Genomic DNA, 21,371 nt, shown 5'->3' with positions numbered 1-21,371 from the left:
GCATTAGTTTGAATTTTTGTGGAAGAACTCGTGGAAATAATTTACTGTTTTGCAAGTATGGGGTGTTTTCATCAGAAGGAGGTTTAACTTGAAAGGACTGAACATAATGTAGTCAACCATCATGCATTTCTTGTGTCTGCCACATACATTCACCAAGGGTCACTTGGAAAAATAAGTAAAATAAGTGCACATCCAAAGCAAAAAGTCTCCCTTAAAGTTTTCCTCTGAATATGTTTTGAGTGAGCCTACACATTGTGACATCAGTGTTATCAGTGGGCAACACACTCAGGTTCATTTCAAGTATATGATTCATGTGGTGTGGCACTAATGACTCAGTAAGGGAGCTCCACTGTGTCATGGCTTCAGCAGTGATGATTAAGTGCTAAATGAAACCTGTGGCTACTGTTGTTTAGATACACATTTTCTCAACTACACACATCTACACATGGTATATAAGTGTTAATCCAACTGGCAGTGCAGGCCGGTTCTGCTCATTATTAACCCTGCTGTAGGGCTTCCACCTCTAGTTAACACCCGCACTACTGCTCCCTCGCTTTGCGAATAAATCAAGCTTATCACCTTCCCTAGGATTGATATTTATGGCTACACTACTCTGAAGTGTGAAACAGTGAAAGTTGTGAAACTTCCTGTTGATGTTAACCTGCAGGTTTTGATGTGAAAGTTCCTCACCTTAGAACAGGGATGGGCAACTGGCGGCCCGCGGGCCACATCAAAACCTGCAGGTTAACATCAACAGAAAGTCCTCACTCAGTGCGGCCCGCAAATAGATCAATAATAATTTAATAATTAAAATTTAAAAAAACGATAGAGCAGGACATTTTTGTTCTTGTCACGTAGGGATACGCCCCCCTCTCCTGTGTCAGTGTTGTTCCTTGCCCGGTTATCCCGCCCTGCGTGTCTGTTGCGCTGGTTTCCCTCTGTCTGCCACGCCTGTGTCGTTATTGTGTTCAGTTGTGTCTAGTTTAGTCCTGTGTACTTGTATCTCTGTGTTTCGCCCATTGTCGGTTATTTGTGGTTTTTTCGGTTTTGTGGATTATCTGTCATCACTGTTCTGGTATTTTCCATCTCCGTTGTGAATGGCTCTCCTGTTACAACTCCTGCCTGTCCTGTTGACCACTTGGACGGCTCTCCCGTTTTTACCCGTGCCTGTACAAACGACTTCGCCTATGGAATTCCCCTTATTAAATCTCGCTCTTCTCAGAGTTTGTGTCCACCTCATCGCTCCGCAGCGCGCTACGTGTTACAGTTCTTTGATATGAAGGAGTTCAAATTCCTTTTTGCACTTTTTTATTAAACAAATGTTTTGTCTTTGTTGCTTATGTTAATGCATTTATATGCAGAAAATAGATGTATGTTGGTGCAATAAACATACAGATCTGAATTCATTTAAAATTTGTTCTTATTGAGAATAATTTGTAGTGTCTTTCATTTCCAATTATTTGAAGTGCGTGGTCATGTGGCCCTCCAATAATAGTGCTGAAAAAAATTTGGCCCTCTTTATCATGGAGGTTGCCCATCCCTGCCTTAGAAGGAAAATGCTGGAGAGTGCTGTATGGTGGAGAGCGAAGGTCCATTGGGAGAGTGCTGTATGGTGGAGAGTGAACGTCCATTGGGGGAGTGCTGTATAGTGGAGAGTGAAGGTCCGTTGGGGGAGTGCTGTATGGTGGAGAGTGAACGTCCATTGAGAGAGTGCTGTATGGTGGAGAGTGAAGGTCCGTTGGGGGAGTGCTGTATGGTGGAGAGTGAACGTCCATTGAGAGAGTGCTGTATGGTGGAGAGTGAAGGTCCGTTGGGGGAGTGCTGTATGGTGGAGAGTGAACGTCCATTGAGAGAGTGCTGTATGGTGGAGAGTGAACGTCCGTTGGGAGAGTGCTGTATGGTGGAGAGTGAACGTCCATTGGGAGAGTGCTGTATGGTGAAGCCAACAGTGGTGTATATTTGGAATGTAATGTGCAACTCAAGACTACTTTGAAAAAGTATTACTACAAGAACTACATGGTTATATAAAGTAATCCTCCCATTATACTAAATGTGAATAAAGTTTGTGTAAACAGTATTACAGTAGAGATAGAATCAGTACAAAATCGTCCCTTTGGAGGTTTAGCCTGACAAGAAGTGGCTGCAGTTCTTTAACACCGTGTCCCGTAGCTTCAAGGCCAAGCTTCTCTCCACCAATGTGGTGGTAGACTTGTGGGAAATACCTTCTCTAGCCCTTTATGGAACACAGATTAGCACAGACCTGATCTGTTTGCATGCCATGTGCCTGTTAGTAAAGGTCATGCAGAGTCCAACAGCATGCCACGGAGACCGCTTAGAACGGTCACCATCCATGATGTAGATGTGTGACCTGTTAATTGTTCACGAATGGCTTGTTGTTATGAGGTTCATAAGGAGCAGAGTACATTGCACATAAAAATTAGAACTGACCTGTTGTTCAGATGCTCTACCCTGCATGTATCTGCTGGCCGTTTATAGCGTACTGGCTAGATTGTGTAAGCTAACGACCCGGTTTAGCATGCATGTACAATATGGCTACGAGTGGTGAAGACGCCCTCGTGACCTTAAACAAGTGTGCCCATTAAGTCTGCCTGCATGCCCTGCTTGGAAAAACATGCATGTGTGGTACATGCTCTGCGCATGTTGAAATATGCATGTGCGCGTATGTCCTCACGCTGGTGAATTATGTATGCTTCTTCACTGCCAGCTGAATGACCCAAAGGTGGCTGAGCCTCAGAGAAAGCGTGTTGGACCGCTCCCTCAGGGACTGGATGTAGGAGCTGAATCAGAGTTCCAGGTTGGGCTTGCAAGCAGACAGAGGTGAACAAAGGCTGAGGGCGACCGGCCCTCCTGGCCTGATGAGGGGGAAGAGGCAGTGGGGGTAGAGGCTCAACTCAAATAGCTGTGGACTAGGGTCATGCCAGCAGAATATCCACTAAATTGAACTGAGAGAGAGTGTGTGTGTGTGAGAGAGAGAGAGAGAGAGAAAAGGAGCAGAATATGTGAGTGGTACAACAAAACACATCAGAATGATTGAGAATATGTGAATTGAGAACTAGTGGGGGCAAAACTCCCATATAGAATGCCATAATCACACATTATTTTGTGTGAATCATCTACGTCACAATTATTGGAATTATGGGAATGTTCGTGTGATCTGTGCTAACCTGCTGAAAGAAGAATGTAACAGTAGCAGTAGTACTGCCGTGGTGTGTGATGGCATTTTACATACATGTTGGATGTAGAGAGACTTAACAGATGCACCTATGAGGTATTTATAGTGACTATACCTGTGTTGCATCCAGACACAGTGGCACTGGCAGCATTCAGGGATGCTTATCTGCCAGAGATTCCCCTGAGAAAAGTGTGTGTGTGTGTGTGTGTGTGTGTGTGTGTGTGTGTGTGTGTGTGTGTGTGTGTGTGTGTGTGTATTAAAGGGTCTCGATTGAACTGGTCAGTCCTAAACAGTTAAAGCCACTGAAAATGTGATCCTGCCATTAATCCCCATGGAAACAGTGTAGGCCTCAGCAGACAAAGACACAACCATCCCTTTTTCATATAATTTTTTTTTACTGATATATGAAATTATAAACCCATTTGGCACTTCTGGAAATTACATGTTCTCACTCACACAGTGCCTCGTGTTATAGTTCAGGGAGTCCATTTGCAGTATGAAACACTAGTTAAAGATCTACTTATTCCATGCCAGAACTAAATATAATATAACTGAAAGAATGTGCCATGTGAAGCCCGGTGCTTGCTCATGGGCCACAAACATAAACTAAGATGAGCAAGGTTGGGAGAGGCAATGAATTAAAAATCAAATGTAATAGTTCAATCTTCAACCTCTGCATTTATTTATGTTTAGAAAATATGCTGCATAAATCAGACATTACCAGGACCTGTAGGTCACTCAGTATCAGTAGAAATTCGAATCTGTTTTTACAGTTTTTCTGTTTCATGTTTGCTTTTTAAGTGCATATATTTGACATTACTTATTAACGTATTAACAGATAAAATGTTATTGCACTTATAATGTACTTATAAAATGTACAGTGTATGAGTGTTAAGATATCGGGAACATCCCTCCTCAGTAGTAGTCTCAGTGTTCAGTAGTAGTCTGCCATCATAGAGGGGTCCACTTTACTTGGTACCTAATTTTCCATCCTATTCATTATGACGTGAGTACACTGGACAAAATCAAATAAAAAACCTATAGGTGATAAAGAAATTCTGAAATGTCTTATTATAAAGGAGTATATTTAAACTGAAGTATAAAACGAAAGGTCTGAATGTTTAAAACCTTACTCTTCAGCTGCACGCTACATCTCCTGCTGGAATAGAAGAACCACTGTGCTCCCCTCACACCAGGTCAGATGCTTCTTCAGGCCAGACAGGGCAAGTGCAAGATAAGACGCACGCAGACCGACTGACATGCACTTTCCAAACGTGGCAACCAAACAGATGATCCATTCGCCCCATCGCCTGCCTTCACCCCAGCCTGGACCTCACACTCGCTATAGTGCAGTGGTTCAATAACCAGGACTAACTCTGCCTGTGGCCTTGGCAGTCCTCTGCAGGCTGTGCTTGGAGCTTGCAGCATTGAGCTCTTCAGAGTCTAATATCAGCCCAGGCTGTTCCTGATTCTCTAGCCAGTCACTCAGAATTGGGGAGCCCAGAGCACTGATAATGAACTGTGCTGAATTGTGCCAATGGATATGTTAGTCTTTTCCCTGGATTTCATGAATACTGCAATGATGATAATATCCAGTTGAGAATCTGCTGCCGGGTTATTAAATACTGAATTGTACTATTATAAATATGTGTTAAACACTTCAACTGTATGTAGGATGTGTAGCACAGAGGGGAAAGGCTTCTGTTTCCATCCTCATCAGCTGCATTGGAACCATGTTTATGCTAAAGAGGTTCATATGGTTTTATAGACATTCTTTGAAATATCGCATTATATTATCTTTGTGAAAAGGTGGCGTATTTGGGTATGCTCTCATGTCTTAGGACATTTTCAGATTTGATTCTTGCTCCTTTCACATTGTAGTTGACGGTTTGCATGACCCCTCTCTACTCCCAACAAGTTGCTCGGTCATCTAGCCGAACTGTGCTGATGCATAATCACACGTTTCCCTCATCCTCCTCAGTCTCTTTCTCCCCACTTTTGTTAAACAAGACAAAATTACTCCACAGTCTGACAGTTATCCTATGGTGCAACAGCATGAAGGGATCCGCCCATCCATCCATCCATCCATCCATCCATCCATCCGTCCATCCATCCATCCATCCATCCATCCATCCATCCTGGTAACAAGAGGGTTGAAAGAGCAGCAGAGAGAGAAGGACAGTGAGGAAGGCAAATGCCTTTTTCACTCCATTCTGAATGCTGAAAAAGGCAGAGGAAATATGAATTAATCACGTCCCAGAGTTCCACAGGAGCCAGTAAGCATCTGACAGACTGCATTAAGTGCAACGGGATGCGTGGAAAAGGGCAATCTGGTCCAACAGTTGGAGCTGAGACAGCACTCAGGCAAGGGAGAGGCAGGGACAGAGCAAGATGTTGAGGTCTGGTAGGAAGCAGACCCATATGGACACCTACATTGCACAACACCCAAATGGACTCCCCGGGAGCCAGAGCCAGATATTATGGACCAGCACACCAGAACAGGTGTGCAGAACTTTGGTATCAAAGTATGGTATCTGAAAAGCAGCAAGGCTTGGAGCATGCCCTGCGAGCCGGATAAGGAAAGAGGAAATGCAAAGTAGGGATCTTTAGGAACCTCCTGCAGCATGTTTGGGAAGATTTTGTTCGTGTTTTCATCCTACTGTATAGCAATCTTATCTACAACAGCTATTCTCAGTTGTGACTGCTACGTGTCAGGTTGCTATACAGACCACTGCCCTGGAGATACATGCACTAGCCGACACTTATCATGATCACATAGCAGGGTCTGTGTCAAGGGGGCCTGGCTTCTCATAGTGCATTCTTTCAAAGCAAGACACTGGAGGAGAAAGTTAATGACACCAGAGCTTAGGGCGGAGTGTGTCTGGGCTGTGGAATCGGCCCATGCTGGCCTCTGGCTGCTCTGTGGACTCCTGCAGTTAAATGTACTCTCCCTCTTGTGTGTAAATGGGCACTGAACTCTGACGGTGACTCAGGTTTGCTCTTCTGCCAGTGCAGGCCAAACAGAGGAACTGCGCTTGAAGGAGACCTACAGCGCTCAGTGCAGCAGGGCTGCTCCATGCAGGACGCCTGCTGAAAACCTCACGTTGTCTTGGTCCTGCTTTTGTTGCTGTTACACTGAGTGTGCGTCGACAAACGAGGCGGCTTCAAAGCGAAGATACACACGTATCGTTTATTTTGTTAAAAGCACACTCAGCACACATCAAACATAGACACATATAGGTATATGACTGTCAAAGATGAGCACAAGACGTTACACACACACAGACACACACCCACGCTTTATACACTTTAACTAACAAGCACCGCATGAAAGACGTTAGACTAATGACGTGTGAACACACACACACACAACCACACCCCCACATGTACATACACGGACATGGACTACGTAAACACACCCCCAAGGGGAGGGGTCCAGGGTTGTAACGTGACAGTTGCTTGTGTGGGCATAGATCAATGGTACAACTTTTTTGCCGTAACTCATTTGTACACAAGACAAATGACACTAGTTTTTAAAGTTTTAAACCATGACGTCTCTAGGACATACTCAAGTGTTGCCACAGTTCAGTTATGTCTAAAACTTGAACTAAAATAAAACAATAATTTCTATTTATTAATAACTCAAACTTGACCTAATTTTTAACCCATGCTTTACTGCCATTCAATTAGTTAAAGCATCCAATTTTCACAATATAATTTCATTTTGGTTTAGAATTTTCTAGAGTCCCCCTAGCACAGACTCACCTTGTTAGGTTTGTAGTTTGGCTGAAACTTGGACTGGCAAAGCAGTTTTCCCTGACACTGAGTGGTAATTGTGTTGGCATCACTGGAGTCTCAAAGGCGGCTGAGGTAAGGAAAATCTGTTGAAGGCCTCAGCACCTCTCCTCTTCTATTGTCCTTACCAAATGTGTGTGTGTGGGCGGGGGTAAGCTCTAAACGTACACTCTCCAGAGTGAGTTTTGCTGGCTCATCTGGAGGGTAAAACCAGCATTAGTAACTGGTCTGTTCACTCCCACATGCCCCTGCTCCCTGGGAGCAGAAGTTATCCATTAGGACACTACGTGCAGAGGTGATGCCCATATCTACGCCTCTAACTGTACCCTTCAGCTTCTCCTATGAGTAACTCTTTGGATGTGTTTGTGTGCGTGTGTGTGTGTGTGTGTGTGTGTGTGTGTGTGTGTGTGTGTGTGTGTGTGTGTGTGTGTGTGTGTGTGTGTGTGTGTTCACACTGTGTTTACACAGTGGAAGATGTTAAAGATGTTGCAACATCTGTTCAGCAAAAATGCAATGTGACAGATTCTTGTACACTATCTGATGTTAATTATCTTACAGTTGTTAGTAATTAAGGTGCTGTTACCAGACAAGTAATAATGACTGCCTGTAAGATTATATTGGTACTATCTGTCAATTACGTCAGAAATGTGTGAAATGTGATATATTCTAGCCCAGCAGGAGTCAGTGTGCAAAAGATGAGCAAATATAACCAATGCAGCCATTTTTCTCCCCCAATCCCATATATTTTGCTCAGAATCAGTTTATGCATGAGTTCCAAACCTGTATTTGCAAGTCCAAGACAGTGTAAACTGGCCTACACATATGCAGGGCTGTGTCCCAAAACTGCTGCTTCACCCCCAGCAATGGCTCACTACTAAAATACACTGGATGGGTATCAGTAATCCCATGTGAATGGTTTTGTTAATGCTATCATTAAGGTTTAATAAACATGTAATTTTGAAAAATATAAATTCAGCTTTTTTAATGCATTAATGGCCAGAGTTGAATATGTTCACCATTACTCACGGAGGCAATTTTGAGGGTTCTATAGTATATTTCCCTTTAATTTCATCATTTCAACACCAAATTTCACCATGGCATCTTCAGCACTGGACATTTAACACATTCCTTACATTCTGTATTTTCATCTTTAGTAAAACAGAACTCTGGTCATCTGTAGGCCACTGAGGATTTTCCCCACCTTGGTGCTGATGTGATCAAAGTCGACTGTAGTAGAGGAGTGTTTACAGAAGGACTCGGCCGTCTTACAGTCACAGTCGCACAATAAGAAAGTCTGTTCACTACGGCTATTAAGGAGATTTAGACAAACTTGTGTTTATGTTTGAATGATTTATTAATAGTTACTAAGATATTATGATCTGTAGTGGGTGGGAGTGTCATCTGTGTAACATGGCAGCTGCAGCTCCGAAGCTCTGAAGAACATGTAGGACTCTCCACGACTTCCCCTGAGTCTCCTTCAGTTTCGCCGCTTTGTTTCAGCCTTGTTGTACTGAGGTTCTACCCTTACGTGTTGGTATGTGTGTTGCAGTTCTCTTCGGCCAGTTTGTCCTGTTTCAGACGTCTCTGAACGACGTGGTCGACATTTACGACGGGCCGACGCAGCAAGCCTCTCTGCTCTCTTCCCTCTCAGGTTCCCACTCAGGTAAAAGCTGCCCACAGGAACCACATGGTTCCATCAGACAGCCTCTTGCTCTTTCACTTTGGAACACGTTTAATACCAGTGACATCTCTCAGACTGAAATGTCATGGTCGCCTCTGGAAAGGTTTCCAAGGTTTCAGAAGATCCACAATAACTGCTCTTCTAAATCTGTAAAGTTCCTGATGCTAGGGCCTGTGTGGGATCTGCCCTGTCACAGTACCTAATAGCAGACGCAGGTTTTGTGTTGCCGTGCTCTGGGTCACAGAGAAGAAGTTATGGCAGGTGGAAACTAGGGGGAAATGGTTCGTTTTCTCTCTCTTTATCTTCTCCCAGTGGCTTAACGAATGAAAAACAGTTAGTTCCATTGATTGAAGTGATAATGCTTCAGGGGAGATCAATGACACAGACACTGTTTATCTTAGGGGTTTTTTGTCTGCTGCCTAATATACTTTGCAAATGCAGAATTCTCTGAAGTGAAAAAAGGCTAAAAGCCAGTGGTGATCAAATCTATGGGTTGCAGGCTGCACCAGGATCACTACTTAGTGCAAAAAAAAAATCTTTACGATATCTGGGGGCTGAAGGACACCACACTGCACGGGGCAGAGATCTCATAATGCTGCTGCCTTTGACTTGAGTTTGTTTTTGCTTTTCTCTCTTCTAGGGGAGTCATTGCCCTTGAGTACTGGAAACCAGATCACTATCAAGTTTACGACGGTTGGACCAGAAACTGCCAAAGGCTTTCACTTTGTGTACCAAGGTCAGTTTAACTTTTCAGAAATAAACAGCATATTACCATTTACATATGGCAAAGAACCAAGCCAGTGTGGTTTGCCCTTTTTGACACTTTGTAAAAAAAAAAATAATAATAATAATAATAAAAACATTTTCATGTAAATGCCAAAGCAGTGTAGGTCAGAACAGCCCTTGGCTCTTCTTCATAACCAAGAGTCTGAAGCTACTTGTTGGCATCATCAACAGCACAGAAAGACACAGACACTGAACAACTGGCATTACTCCAGCACACAGGGAATTACCATTTTAAATGGTGTTTAGATTTAATACCAGTTGTGTTCTTTTATCGATCAGCAAAAGCAATCACTTTGTATTTAATGCTGGTATGTTCTGTTTGTGTTTACCTAATCAGGTTTAGTTTTGTTTTTTTCTCTGTTTTATATTATTATTGCAACAATTACATTATATTTGATATTTGTACTATGGTGTGTAAGTGAAGATCAGTAGGATTGAATAGCAGAGATGACATTTTGCGCCTTACACTTCTTTTATTTGCAGTAGCCTGAGAAACTAGCGACTTAATCCTCTTCAAAGTTTACAGCCAAGCAGAATTCCTGAATTATTAATAATGTATTTTAACATGTCAGTGCCTCATTTTAGGATAATCCAACTACTAGTAAATGATGATTGTTGCAAAACTGGTTACCCAGCTGATACAAAGTGGTGTGCTGTTTGTTTTGTAGTGTGTGTGTGTGTGTGTGTGTGTGTGTGTGTGTGTGTGTGTGTGTGTGTGTGTACCATGAGTCAGCTGTACGACAGAAGCAATGGTACCATGCCATCGTTCAGGACACAGCTTTCCCAGAGACATCTGAGAGTCACACATTTGGAGTCTGCTTAGCCTTACAGGGTTTCATAAGCTGTTGATAATGATACTAACAATTTAAAAGTATAATATAGTATTGTTGGAATTGTGGAAGTCAGTGTTTATAATTATATATAATTCCAGTTTGAGATCCAGTTTTAAGGAGGAACTTTGTCCCTTCATTCTCTTTGCTTCTAAATCTCTTCAAATACTCAAAGTAGATTCCACAGCAGAGAGACAGCATGTCCTGAACAACGCATGCTAACAAAGTCCTCTCGTTGGTCTCTTCACCTTCCCACTGTGCTCTGGAATGCTTTTAACCGTTGATCTCTGGTCACAAGTGACACTCATGGTGCTAATCTATAATCTAGTTGTTGAATGGTCAAACAAACACTTTTTAATGTTTTTATTGGGCACATCTGTGATGTTTACAAGTGATGTGATGTTCACATCTATTTACAAGGTTTAGATGGCAGAGTGATTTAACAGACAAAGTTCTATAGCTGGCTATTTGAAAGAGGAAGTTCTATAGGCCTAGATGGCTATTTGAAAGAGGAGGTTCTATAGCTGGCTATTTGAAAGAGGAAGTTCTATAGGCCTAGATGGCTATTTGAAAGAGGAGGTTCTATAGCTGGCTATTTGAAAGAGGAAGCATGCACTACTAATTGCATCTGCTAGAGCAAACACAACCAGCAAGTCACAGGTGTTTTTTCTAAAAGGAATTTCAGCAAAGTTTAAAATTCTCACTCTGTATAATATATGCTTAAATACTGAAAGCACATTTAAATTATTTACATATAGCTATTTTCATAAGTGCATCTTATTTACTGCTTCAGTGTTTCAAAAGCTTTTTTGCATATCGGGTTTGACTGTCCAGTGGCATTGTTTTAATCCTTGCCAAACTCTCCAAAATGTTTGGTTTTGTGTAGTTATTGCACCTTGCTGGTCTTGTACAGTACATCCAGTCAGTGCTATTTCTCCATAGGTGAGAAAGGATTTATGTCCTATGGTAGAAGCAGGGAGCTGGAACGCAGACTGTCCCAGGATCCTCCCTGTCCCGCACTCTTAGGACAGGGTTTCCCAACCCAGCGTGGGAACCCCACATTTCCCCTCTATCCCAGACCCCAGCACATGTGAACCAAGGCACCAGATATACTGAATGTTTGAGCTACATCAAACGTGTCACCTGTCTGTGTCCTTCCCCTCTGCTCCGGCTTGCGAAATGCTGCTCTTGCCAGCGTATTATTGAACTTGTAACCTTAGGCTCATAGACAGTATGCTCCGCTCATTTATCCTGTTGACAAATGGCTATGATGCAGTCACATATTGAGGAAGACATGTCCGTTTAGAGCATATTGAGCTCTCTGCTGGTTTTCCTCTCACTACCTCACTACACTGTCATGCACTGTCATGTTTCTACAGTACTCAAATGAGGTTCTGAGAGTATTTGGATGGGTATTAATGCTCTTCTTACACCGTTCCTCCACAGCTGTGCCACGCACCAGCGCAACGCAGTGCAGCTCTGTGCCCGAGCCGCGATTCGGCCGGCGAATTGGCAATGACTTCGCCGTGGGCGCCAGCGTGACGTTCGAGTGCACCCCCGGCTACACGCTGCACGGCTCGGCCGCCATCCGCTGCGAGACGGTGCCAGACGCGCTGGCCCAGTGGAACGACACGCTGCCCACCTGCGTGGGTTAGTCTCGCAACGTTCGCACACACCTCCCGACACGTCGCGCCACGCGAGAAGAGGGTGACAAGAAAGTTCATCAAGGCGTAATGAAGAGCGAACAGGGGCCCTTGAAAGAGGCTTTTTGGCAGCTCGCGGGTTGCCGGTTTCTTCCTCGGAGGTGAAGTGGGTTAATTAGCCGAGCCGCATGAGTTAGCAGGCGGAAGCAAGCGGCTCGCGGGAGTGAGAGGGTGGGAGGTTGGAGGACACCACGGTCCCTTAATGCAGGCGGGAGCGGGGCTTCCTCTCAGCCACACGCACGGTCATTTCTAAAGAGCACAGTGTCAGAAGAGCCTGATAAGTGGGCAGACATAGACAAAATGCTGTTTTTGTCTCTTTCTCATCCCTTTTTCTATTCCCTCACTCACTCTCTGGGACTTGTTGCTCATCTATTAGTGAGTGGATCCATTGTGGTCTGTCTTAAAGCTGCAGTGTTGGGAGTTGCTGTCTGCTGTCTGTATGCTGGTGTTCTCATCAGTAGCACATGCCCAGCCTTGCTTTGTTTTACTCCTTTTCCTGATGTTTTCCAGCAGAAAGAGCAGAAATATGAAATCTTGATCACCTGGGCACATGCTGCATTCTATATATCAGTGTTAAAAAATGAATGAGCCTGAAATTGCTATCAAGTGGATTTGTTTAATAATTAAAGCATCTGGAACAGATATATTGAGTCCTCCTTCATATCTCTACTCCTCTTCCTATCTTGTCTTTTGCGCTCTCTCATTCCCTCTTTCTCAGACGTTCCCTCTTTATCTTTGTCTCCATCTCTCTCCTTTTCTTACACTCTCTCTCCCTGCATCTTCCTTTTCCTTTACATTCCTCCTCTGTGACTTTTCTCTCTTTTCTCTCTCTCTCTCTCTTTCTAACATCAATCAGTGTGTCTATACCTGCTCTTCGCTGCTTAAACAAAGTGATTGGCTCTGACCTCTAGATTAGCCTTTTATCCATGACAGATAGAGTACCACAACGCCCAGGCTGGGGGTAAAAGACACACGTCTCATCTCACAGGGTTAGACAGCAACACTTTTGCTATTGGCAGGGCCACTCTAGCTTTAAGACATACAGGACAATAACAGGGTATTCAACAAACAGTAGAAATAGCCATGGACCACTGAGAGACAGACGCACATGGCACTCAATATTGGGTATTTGCTTTCTTTTTTTCATTGAAATTTAAAATCGAAACCCTCTAAATATGGTAGAAATATGAAATGCTCACCTAAAACATTATAGATATTAGTATTAGATATATTTGCTTCTATCACTAGGGCCTCTAAACTTGTTTTTAAAACGTTCAATGTTTTTAAATATATATTATAAAAATGAATAAATGACATTGCATCATACTTTGGCATTGGGGGAAGGAAATTTGTTTTATGAGTAAACAGAGTTATGCCTGCAGCTCAAATACTTTCTTTTACTTTACTTGCTCAATTAAAATCACTATTTTAGATAAATGAAACAATTTTTTATTGCTATTGGTATATGAAATAAATCTTCTTCCTTCTTTATTATACACACTGTGAAGTACATAGCAGTCAGGAGGCAGCAGGACCTGAAGCTTTTTTACAGGCTTCATGCAGGGCTACTCCGTGCTCTGACCATATCTCTCTGTGGGGGATGGTTTGCCTTGGCAGTGCCGTGTGGAGGGGTCCTGACAGCACGAAAGGGCACCATACTGTCTCCAGGTTACCCTGAGCCATACGACAACAACCTCAACTGTGTGTGGAAGGTCTCAGTACCCGAGGGAGCCGGGATACAAGTGAGTGAAGCAGGCGTGTTTGAGGCCCCACATGAAATGTTGGCCATTAGGGGCACCATGAGAGGAAAAGTGAAAACGTCAGTAAAGGGACTTCATAGTATCTGATTGATTATGTATGAAGCAAATATTTAGTTTACAAATGAAAGAAACATATTTTTTTGTTTGATCTTTTCATTTGGTTTTATAATTTTGTTTGTTGAATTATGGAAAGGTGGGATGTGTGTGTGTTTTTGTTTTTTTTATTCTTAGGCCTCATCTGTGCTGTGCGATGAAATGCTAGCGGCTGTTTGACTGTTGCGTTCACTATATTGCTGAACTTTCGTGGTTATTTTGAAAATATTTTTAAACTAGATCCAAGTTGTGAGTTTTGCCAGTGAGCACAACTGGGATTCTCTGGATTTCTATGATGGAGGTGACAACAACGCGCCCAGACTGGGCAGCTATTCAGGTAAGACACGCTCCCAACTGAACCCAGTTCTGGACTGGTCAACATCACATCAAGCACTGGTTAACTAAGATCTTGTGTTTTTCCTGCTTTTACAGTGTTTTCAAAGGCGCCCGTGACTTCCTTGCTACATTTTCGTGTTTTGTGTGTCTCAGTTCTATGCAAATGATGCATATCATTTGATAGATTTGTTTAATAAATGTATTTATTTATTTATTTAAGAGTACCAAATAATTTCCAAGATTTCAGAAGATGAGATGATTCTGTTTTTTACGGTGTTCCCATCTATTCTGGCTTGATCTCATTAAGTGACTCTTTTAAGCATTGAATCTTTTACAGACAGCTGAGATCTGAAAAGTGCATAATGTAGTCGGCATGCTTATTTACACATTTATTTATTCCTTTGTTCATTTTGTTCATTAGTTAGTTATTTTATTTGTTTATTGGTCAGGGACACCGTGTGTTTATCAGTTCAGAGATGAACGTGCCAGTGTTGGCAAAGTTTTAGCAGAACAGGGCGAGGCCAGATGTTACAGAGCAGCAACAGCTCAATCTGTGTTTAAGTAAAATGAGATCATAGCCAGCAGCATTTGGCCCTTGGTTATGGCACTACTACATGTCACCATGGCCCACTGATTTGTGAGGCGGTTGCTCACAAACAACAGAAACCTGTGGGTGGGTGCCAAGCAGCCTTTGGAGCTAATGGTTAGCATGCTGGATAAGCACCTTTAACTAGCTGAGAGGACAGTACTGCCTTTCACCTCGAGCTTAAGGTACATTGGCTTAAAACAATAAGCTGCACTTTAGAGATGTACAGAGTGGCAGTAGAACAGCACAGACTGTCCACTCACTGTCTACACTGTGGAGAACTGATTGAGTGACTTTTTTTTTTAAAGATCCATTTAGATTTGCATTTATATCCAGTTAGGTCCATTTAGTTTGCAATACAAATTCTGTCTTAAGGCAAAATATTTATGTGTAAGTTCATGAATGAATTTGTATGGTTTTGCAATGCTGAGATATTTTTGTCCTGGTCACTTTAAATTGGATTTTGCAAGTCAAAATGTCTGCTTGTTCACTGGGGAGTTTACCAACACAGTAGTACACTTAGTATTCCCATTTGTGCCTGACTTTAGCAGTAAAGAGATTTACATTGTCTTACATCTTCAAATGCCTTTAAAGAATTTCAACATTTGTTAACCTATATGTGCTGGGTTCGAAAATATTGCTACCTCTTGTGTTTCAGGGACAACCATACCACAGCTGCTCAACAGCACATCGAACAACCTTTACCTGAACTTTGTATCAGACATCAGTGTGTCAGCAGCGGGCTTCCATCTGGAGTACACAGGTAGAGTCCAACGGCAGTGTCCTGCCTCCCCCCACAACTCATTCCTTATTGAAGAGGTAGACTGCTCAACTCTGGTGGCATGCGACTCGTACCAACAAATAAATAATTAAACACATACCTGCAAAACACTTGGGATGCGATTCTCCCACATTGTTATGCATCAGTGTGCAAGAAGGACACAGTCATGTGACAGGAAGACAATGCTCCACATGTCCATATGCAAATCTACATATTCACCATTTTTCTTGACCAATCCTTGTTGTTCTTTAATCAAAATTACTCAAATCTCCACTCTGACCTGAAAATACATGGTCATCTGTTCCCCCAGGGGTTTCTATTAGCAGAACATTTAAGGACATGTTTTCTGTGATATAACAGCTAGTGGCAGTGCCCTAGTCCAGCTTTACAGCCGGCAGGCCCTGCTGGCATGTAATAAAATGCATGGAAATGAGACAGGTGAGCCAAGTCCCCTAATTTCCCCCCAGAAGTTGGCCGCATAATCTGGCTGCAGGATGATGTTGGAAAGGCCACACCTGCTGTGCATAAAAGCTGCCAGGCATCTGTATTTGTATCCATAAAATAATAATCCAGAAAACAGCACCTCGGCCCTGTGCTTAGAGGCTATAAACGTCCTCATATCCTCAATGGCACTGCAGTAGAAACAGAAGTGCAGTGTGTTCTAATACCGTGCTTAAAAGCCTGTTTTCCAGTCACTGGTTTACAATCCCCATCGACAGTGCAGTTTAACTCAAAACTAAACCTAATGAAAGTCCAGTGACCATCCCTAACAAGTTGCCACTTATGAAATGTTACCATAACTGTCCCTGCTGTTCTGTGCTGAATTCATTTTCATGTGTCCATAGCTATTGGTCTTGATTCCTGCCCAGAGCCTCAGACCCCTACTTATGGGATTAAAGTGGGAGACCGTTACATGGTGGGAGATGTAGTTATGTTCCAGTGTGAGCAAGGATATTCTTTACAGGTAAAGAGTTCTTCTTTGCCAAGGCTATTGCCACATCGATGATAATTCCATGACATTATTTTTAATTACATAATCTTTTTGTTTTATACTACACTTGAGATTTATTTAAACATTTCATTGAAAACTGAAAAATGTGAAAGAGCAATATTATTTTATAATATTCCTTTTGTTTTTAACAGGGAAATGCTCACATAACTTGTATGCCTGGACCAGTGAGGAGGTGGAATTACCCTGTACCACTCTGCCTTGGTATGGATATTTAATAGATTACAAACTCCACATGCCATTTATACATAGACCAGTCCAAGTCTGAATCTTGGTATGGATATTTAATGGATTACAAATTCCACGAGCCAATTATAGATGGACCAGTCCAAGTCTGAGTCTTAAATCACTGACTGACACTGACATTGGGATTTTCTCTTAATCTCTGCCTAAGAAACCTGCCCTTTTTGGACCTTTTGAGGATCTTCCACATAAGCCACTTGCTGGCTGGAGGCTTTTTATGCTTTAGAAAACCAGTCATGTCCAGATTCTTGGCTGTGATGGATTAACAGATGCCATAAAAAGGAGTTTGGGTGTAATGTCGGGTTTGTTTTGACACATTTATATTCCTCCACTGTATACTTGGTTCTTAAATTCATAGCACGGCTGTGTTTCTGTGTGATCCACTGAAGAACATTGGAGTGGATGGTGTGCTGTTTACTCCTGTGGTGCGTTTCATGGGGAGCCCCATCACATGGTCCAGATCTGCTTCATTTATCCATCTCATACCAGTTGGTTAAGCCACAGTGAAGCTGAAAATGCTGAAATGGTCAGCTCAGTAATTAGCTCAGCTGATTCCTCATACCTTTAAGGAAAACAGTCCCAGATGCTCTCTAGTAGAATTGGTAACACTCAAACAGTGCTTCTTGTTCAGCTCAGATTAATGCTGGAACATCTCTTAGCTTGATCGAACATAATATAGATTAATGTAACAACACAAAAACCTAGCATTTTTTCTTAATAACTGGGTAAGTTGCATGGAGTGGGTTTTACTTAAACAAATGAGGTTAATGTTATCCTTGGGTAGACTGACAAAATGCTCCATGTGAGTAAAAGATTATCCTCTCATCTTTTTCAGGGCTGTTTTAAATCATAATGGAAGCTAGCTGAGCTAATTCTCAGCAGCCCAGAAAAAGCACATACCACTTCAAATTCATTATGTACTTTTCTCCTTTGGCAGGTTTTCACAGGAAATATTCACATACATTTTTTTCCTTTTTTTAAACACTAGAGGAACTGCAAATAAATCAGACCCATGGCAGGTTTTAGATGAACTCTAGTGTTAGGCAATTTTCACCAGAGAATCTGAAAGTAAAATCTAATCCAAGTCTTGACTTAATACATTTCTAGGCAAACAGCCCATAGAGCTGAATTAATACAAATTAATTAAAAGTATCAAAATGATGATGACAACCACCGGAAATAGCATCTGTGTGATGAGCAGATGGCATGAGAGACCGAGGAAGTTGCTTTAGAGATAAATGTAAACATTTATGGAGACAGAACGTATAAATGGTCAGCGTCAGCTGCATGCGCTTGGACGTGCGGGGAGGTTGGACTGGGATTGTGACAGCCTTGCACACGGCCTGGCATGTGGGACCTGATGGACTAGACCATTAGCATGAGCAAAGAGGGGTAAACAGAAAATAATGAGGCTGATCATATTCTCCATAATGGATTTGAAGGGTAAAAGTGTGCAAGGATCCTCCCCTTGTGTATGAGGTGGGTGTGGCCCAGTTCCAGGTGTGTGTGTGTGTGTGTGTGTGTGTGTGTGTGTGTGTGTGTGTGTGTGTGTGTGTGTGCGTTCATGTATGCATGTGGGTGTGTGTGCGTGCACGTGTGTTTGTGTGTGGGTGGGCGTGTGCATGCGTGCACATATGTGCGTGCACATTTGTGTTCATCTGCTCTGAAAGCTCTTGATTTCACAATGCTTCACAGGGGATTCTAAATGGAGGTTTGTTCTGTGGCTGATTTGATGTGAATTTTCACTCTCGGATGCCATCGAGCCTCCCCCTGTTCCTGGAGCAGTGCCTGTGTGCAGCAGGCTCCTCCTATGAGACCACCTCCCTCTCTGTTTTGCACCTGCTAGATGCTTTTGAAAAGTTTGTGGCTGATCCAGGATGCCTTGTTTATCTTCTCTATTCCCTAGGCACGTGTCTGATTGGGTTTTGTCCCTTGTCCTGCCTGACTCCCTCTAGGTTCTCATTCCTTTGAAGGTGTGCTTTCATTACCGAGACGTGTGCTCACACCCCGCAGCTCGGCTGCTGCCAAACTTGGCCCTTTCAGACTGAACTTTCTGGCCCTGATAAGCCCTTTATTGTAGCAGGAAATTTCACTGCTTTCCTAGTGGGCAAATCCTTCACTGTCACAAACCAGATGATGTCAGTGGTTCTTGGTTCTTCCAGGTGCAAAACACAAAGGAGGGGAGGAAAAAATGTTGCCATTCATATCAGGATTCAATCAGGTCCCAGCAAGCATCTGTTCTTTTTGTTCCTATTTAACACTCCACCACCCTGCTTTGAGGTGTCGGCAGTCCAACTTGCCTCCCAGCTAGTTAGCATTAGGGTCGCTTAAGAATAACCAAGATGTAAGGCAAAGGAGGTCTATGCTAATTTCCCAGCTGGAGGAAATTGATCTGTTACTATGATGGATGAGCTGTATTCCATTTGTCTTAAGCCTGCCGGGTTTTCTAATGGTACAGAAATGTATGGTGAATGCTTTGTGAATCATCAAGACAGTATCTGTACTACGTACAGTTTGTGATTCAGCCCGGGACTGAGTAACGGATGGCAGTGGCTTGATGAATGGAGCTTAAAGCGCTGGTCTGCTGATTGAGATCAACACAATGAGTGTGTTTGGCACTGATTTTCTTTTAGACGTCATGCTGGTCATAAAAAGGCTCCTTTATGAATGTCAGCAGATAAGAAGCAAATGGGCAGTAACAAGACTAAAGTATTATAGAACTATTAAATGGTGAAAACACCTTTTTTTTCTTAATGTGAACATTGTTCTTCTCCGTAGCTCAGTGTGGGGGGTCCATGACTGAAGTGAGTGGTGTGATTTTGAGCCCTGGCTATCCTGGTAACTACCCCAGTGGACTGGACTGCACCTGGACTGTCACCTTACCCATTGGCTTTGGTATGCCTAACTTTTATGGGACCTCATTGGCTGGTTTATGGGAAACATTGTTGCTTGTTATTTATTACTTCCTTAGAAATGTAGCACCATGTTGTAACTGCATACATTTACTGCATACATTGTTAGAAATGTATATAAATTGTCCACGTTGAAGCACTGAATCCATTACTGACAAAGATTTAAAAATGATAAAAGTATATTGCAACAAAATCAATCACACAGGTGAAGTAGAATGTAATTGCTTTCCCACACACCTCGGGTTCAAGAGGGTGTAATAACTGTGTAGTGTTGCATTTTGAAATGTTTCTTCAATCAGGGATCCACCTGCAGTTCTTGAACTTCTCCACTGAGGCTATCCATGACTATCTGGAGATCCGGAGCGGGCCAGCAGACACCAGTACCGTCATTGACCGGTTCAGTGGGCCACAGGTGCCAGAGCTCCTGTTCAGCACCACCCATGAGACCAGCTTCTTCTTCCACAGCGACTACTCCCAGAACAAGCCTGGATTCCACATCACGTACCAGGGTGAGGTCCACCTCTGTTTATACTGCTGAATGGGCTCTTCACCCTTCACAGAGAAACGCTGCATATCCTTAAACAGCAAAGCCTTGTGTCAATCAGAAAACACCTAATAGAGGAAACTCATCATTTACCTGTTTTTAAACAGAATAAACCTATAATGGAAACTTTTAGCAAGAAGCAGGATCTGTTAATGAAGCTTATCTTTTCAAAGCCATGCACTTCATGCGTGTGGAGTTTTCTACCCATTCATTTCCTCTTAATGACCGTCATCTGTTAGCTGTCATGCCTTATTAATTTAAACATTTAAATGGTAAATGTTCACACCTTTAGTCTGAGCAAAAGTGACATTTAGTTGGGAAAGTGTATTAATGTGAAGCAGGATGCCTCACGGGGAGGAGAGGCTGCAGAGACATGCCGGTGCTGCACATCCTAAAGTCTCAGGAGTGAAGATCCTTGTTTTATAGAAGCACATCTCTCATGCTAGCAGCCAGGATGCTGGAGAGTTTGGGATTTTTATGTAACTGAGCTAAAAAAAAAAAAAAACAGATTTTTATGTCATGTGAACACAAACTTCTAAACTGTGCATAGTTCAAGTTCATTTACATAAGCCATAAGCATCAAGCACTGTAACTGTTCAGCTGTAATTATTACAGTTTCAATGAAAAAAGGAGGGTTATGAAGGGCTTTGAAATACATTTATCTCGTGAAAAAAACATTTTCTGTCTCCGAGACGTAGCTTCACAACAGTCTTGCTCATCACCCTCTGTGTGTTTATGCTGCTGCTTTTGCTTTATCTCCAGCTTATCAGCTGCAGAGCTGTCCCGACCCTCGACCCTTCCGCAACGGCATCGTGATCGGAAACGACTTCAGCGTTGGCATGACGGTATCTTTTGAGTGTCTGCCCGGCTACTCTCTCATCGGGGAGATCTCTCTCACCTGCCTCCATGGCACCAGTCGCAACTGGAACCACCCCGTGCCACGCTGTGAAGGTGACCACGCCACGATGCTGCGTTAGACTCAAACCTTCTGATTAATTGTCTCTAGCCTCGCTTTTTATGCTGTACTCATAAGGGTCAGGGTCTGCTATAAAAAGAGGGCATTGCTCCATTCAGTGCGGTGATAGGGTTTCCAAATTGAATGACCCCAGTTTTGTGTGC

The 21,371-nt window shown here is 42.9% G+C and overlaps 1 protein-coding gene across 3 annotated transcripts in view; it reads left to right on the top strand.

The window, feature by feature from the left end:
• Window positions 1–21,371, top strand: part of csmd3b (CUB and Sushi multiple domains 3b) — a 336,693-nt gene that overhangs the window by 256,726 nt on the left and 58,596 nt on the right. For all 3 annotated transcript variants that reach the window (XM_077009034.1, XM_077009033.1, XM_077009032.1), the window contains exons 32-42: window positions 8,538–8,651; window positions 9,310–9,405; window positions 11,732–11,935; window positions 13,606–13,730; window positions 14,082–14,178; window positions 15,422–15,526; window positions 16,390–16,508; window positions 16,688–16,757; window positions 19,575–19,691; window positions 20,008–20,217; window positions 21,015–21,203. In XM_077009034.1, the coding sequence (XP_076865149.1) occupies window positions 8,538–8,651; window positions 9,310–9,405; window positions 11,732–11,935; window positions 13,606–13,730; window positions 14,082–14,178; window positions 15,422–15,526; window positions 16,390–16,508; window positions 16,688–16,757; window positions 19,575–19,691; window positions 20,008–20,217; window positions 21,015–21,203 (1,446 nt within the window). The remainder of the gene's footprint in view (window positions 1–8,537; window positions 8,652–9,309; window positions 9,406–11,731; window positions 11,936–13,605; window positions 13,731–14,081; window positions 14,179–15,421; window positions 15,527–16,389; window positions 16,509–16,687; window positions 16,758–19,574; window positions 19,692–20,007; window positions 20,218–21,014; window positions 21,204–21,371) is intronic.

This window comes from Brachyhypopomus gauderio, chromosome 6, assembly GCF_052324685.1.
Source record: "Brachyhypopomus gauderio isolate BG-103 chromosome 6, BGAUD_0.2, whole genome shotgun sequence".
In the NCBI taxonomy this organism is placed as follows: Eukaryota; Metazoa; Chordata; class Actinopteri; order Gymnotiformes; family Hypopomidae; genus Brachyhypopomus; species Brachyhypopomus gauderio.
This window is presented reverse-complemented; position numbering and strand designations above follow the sequence as displayed.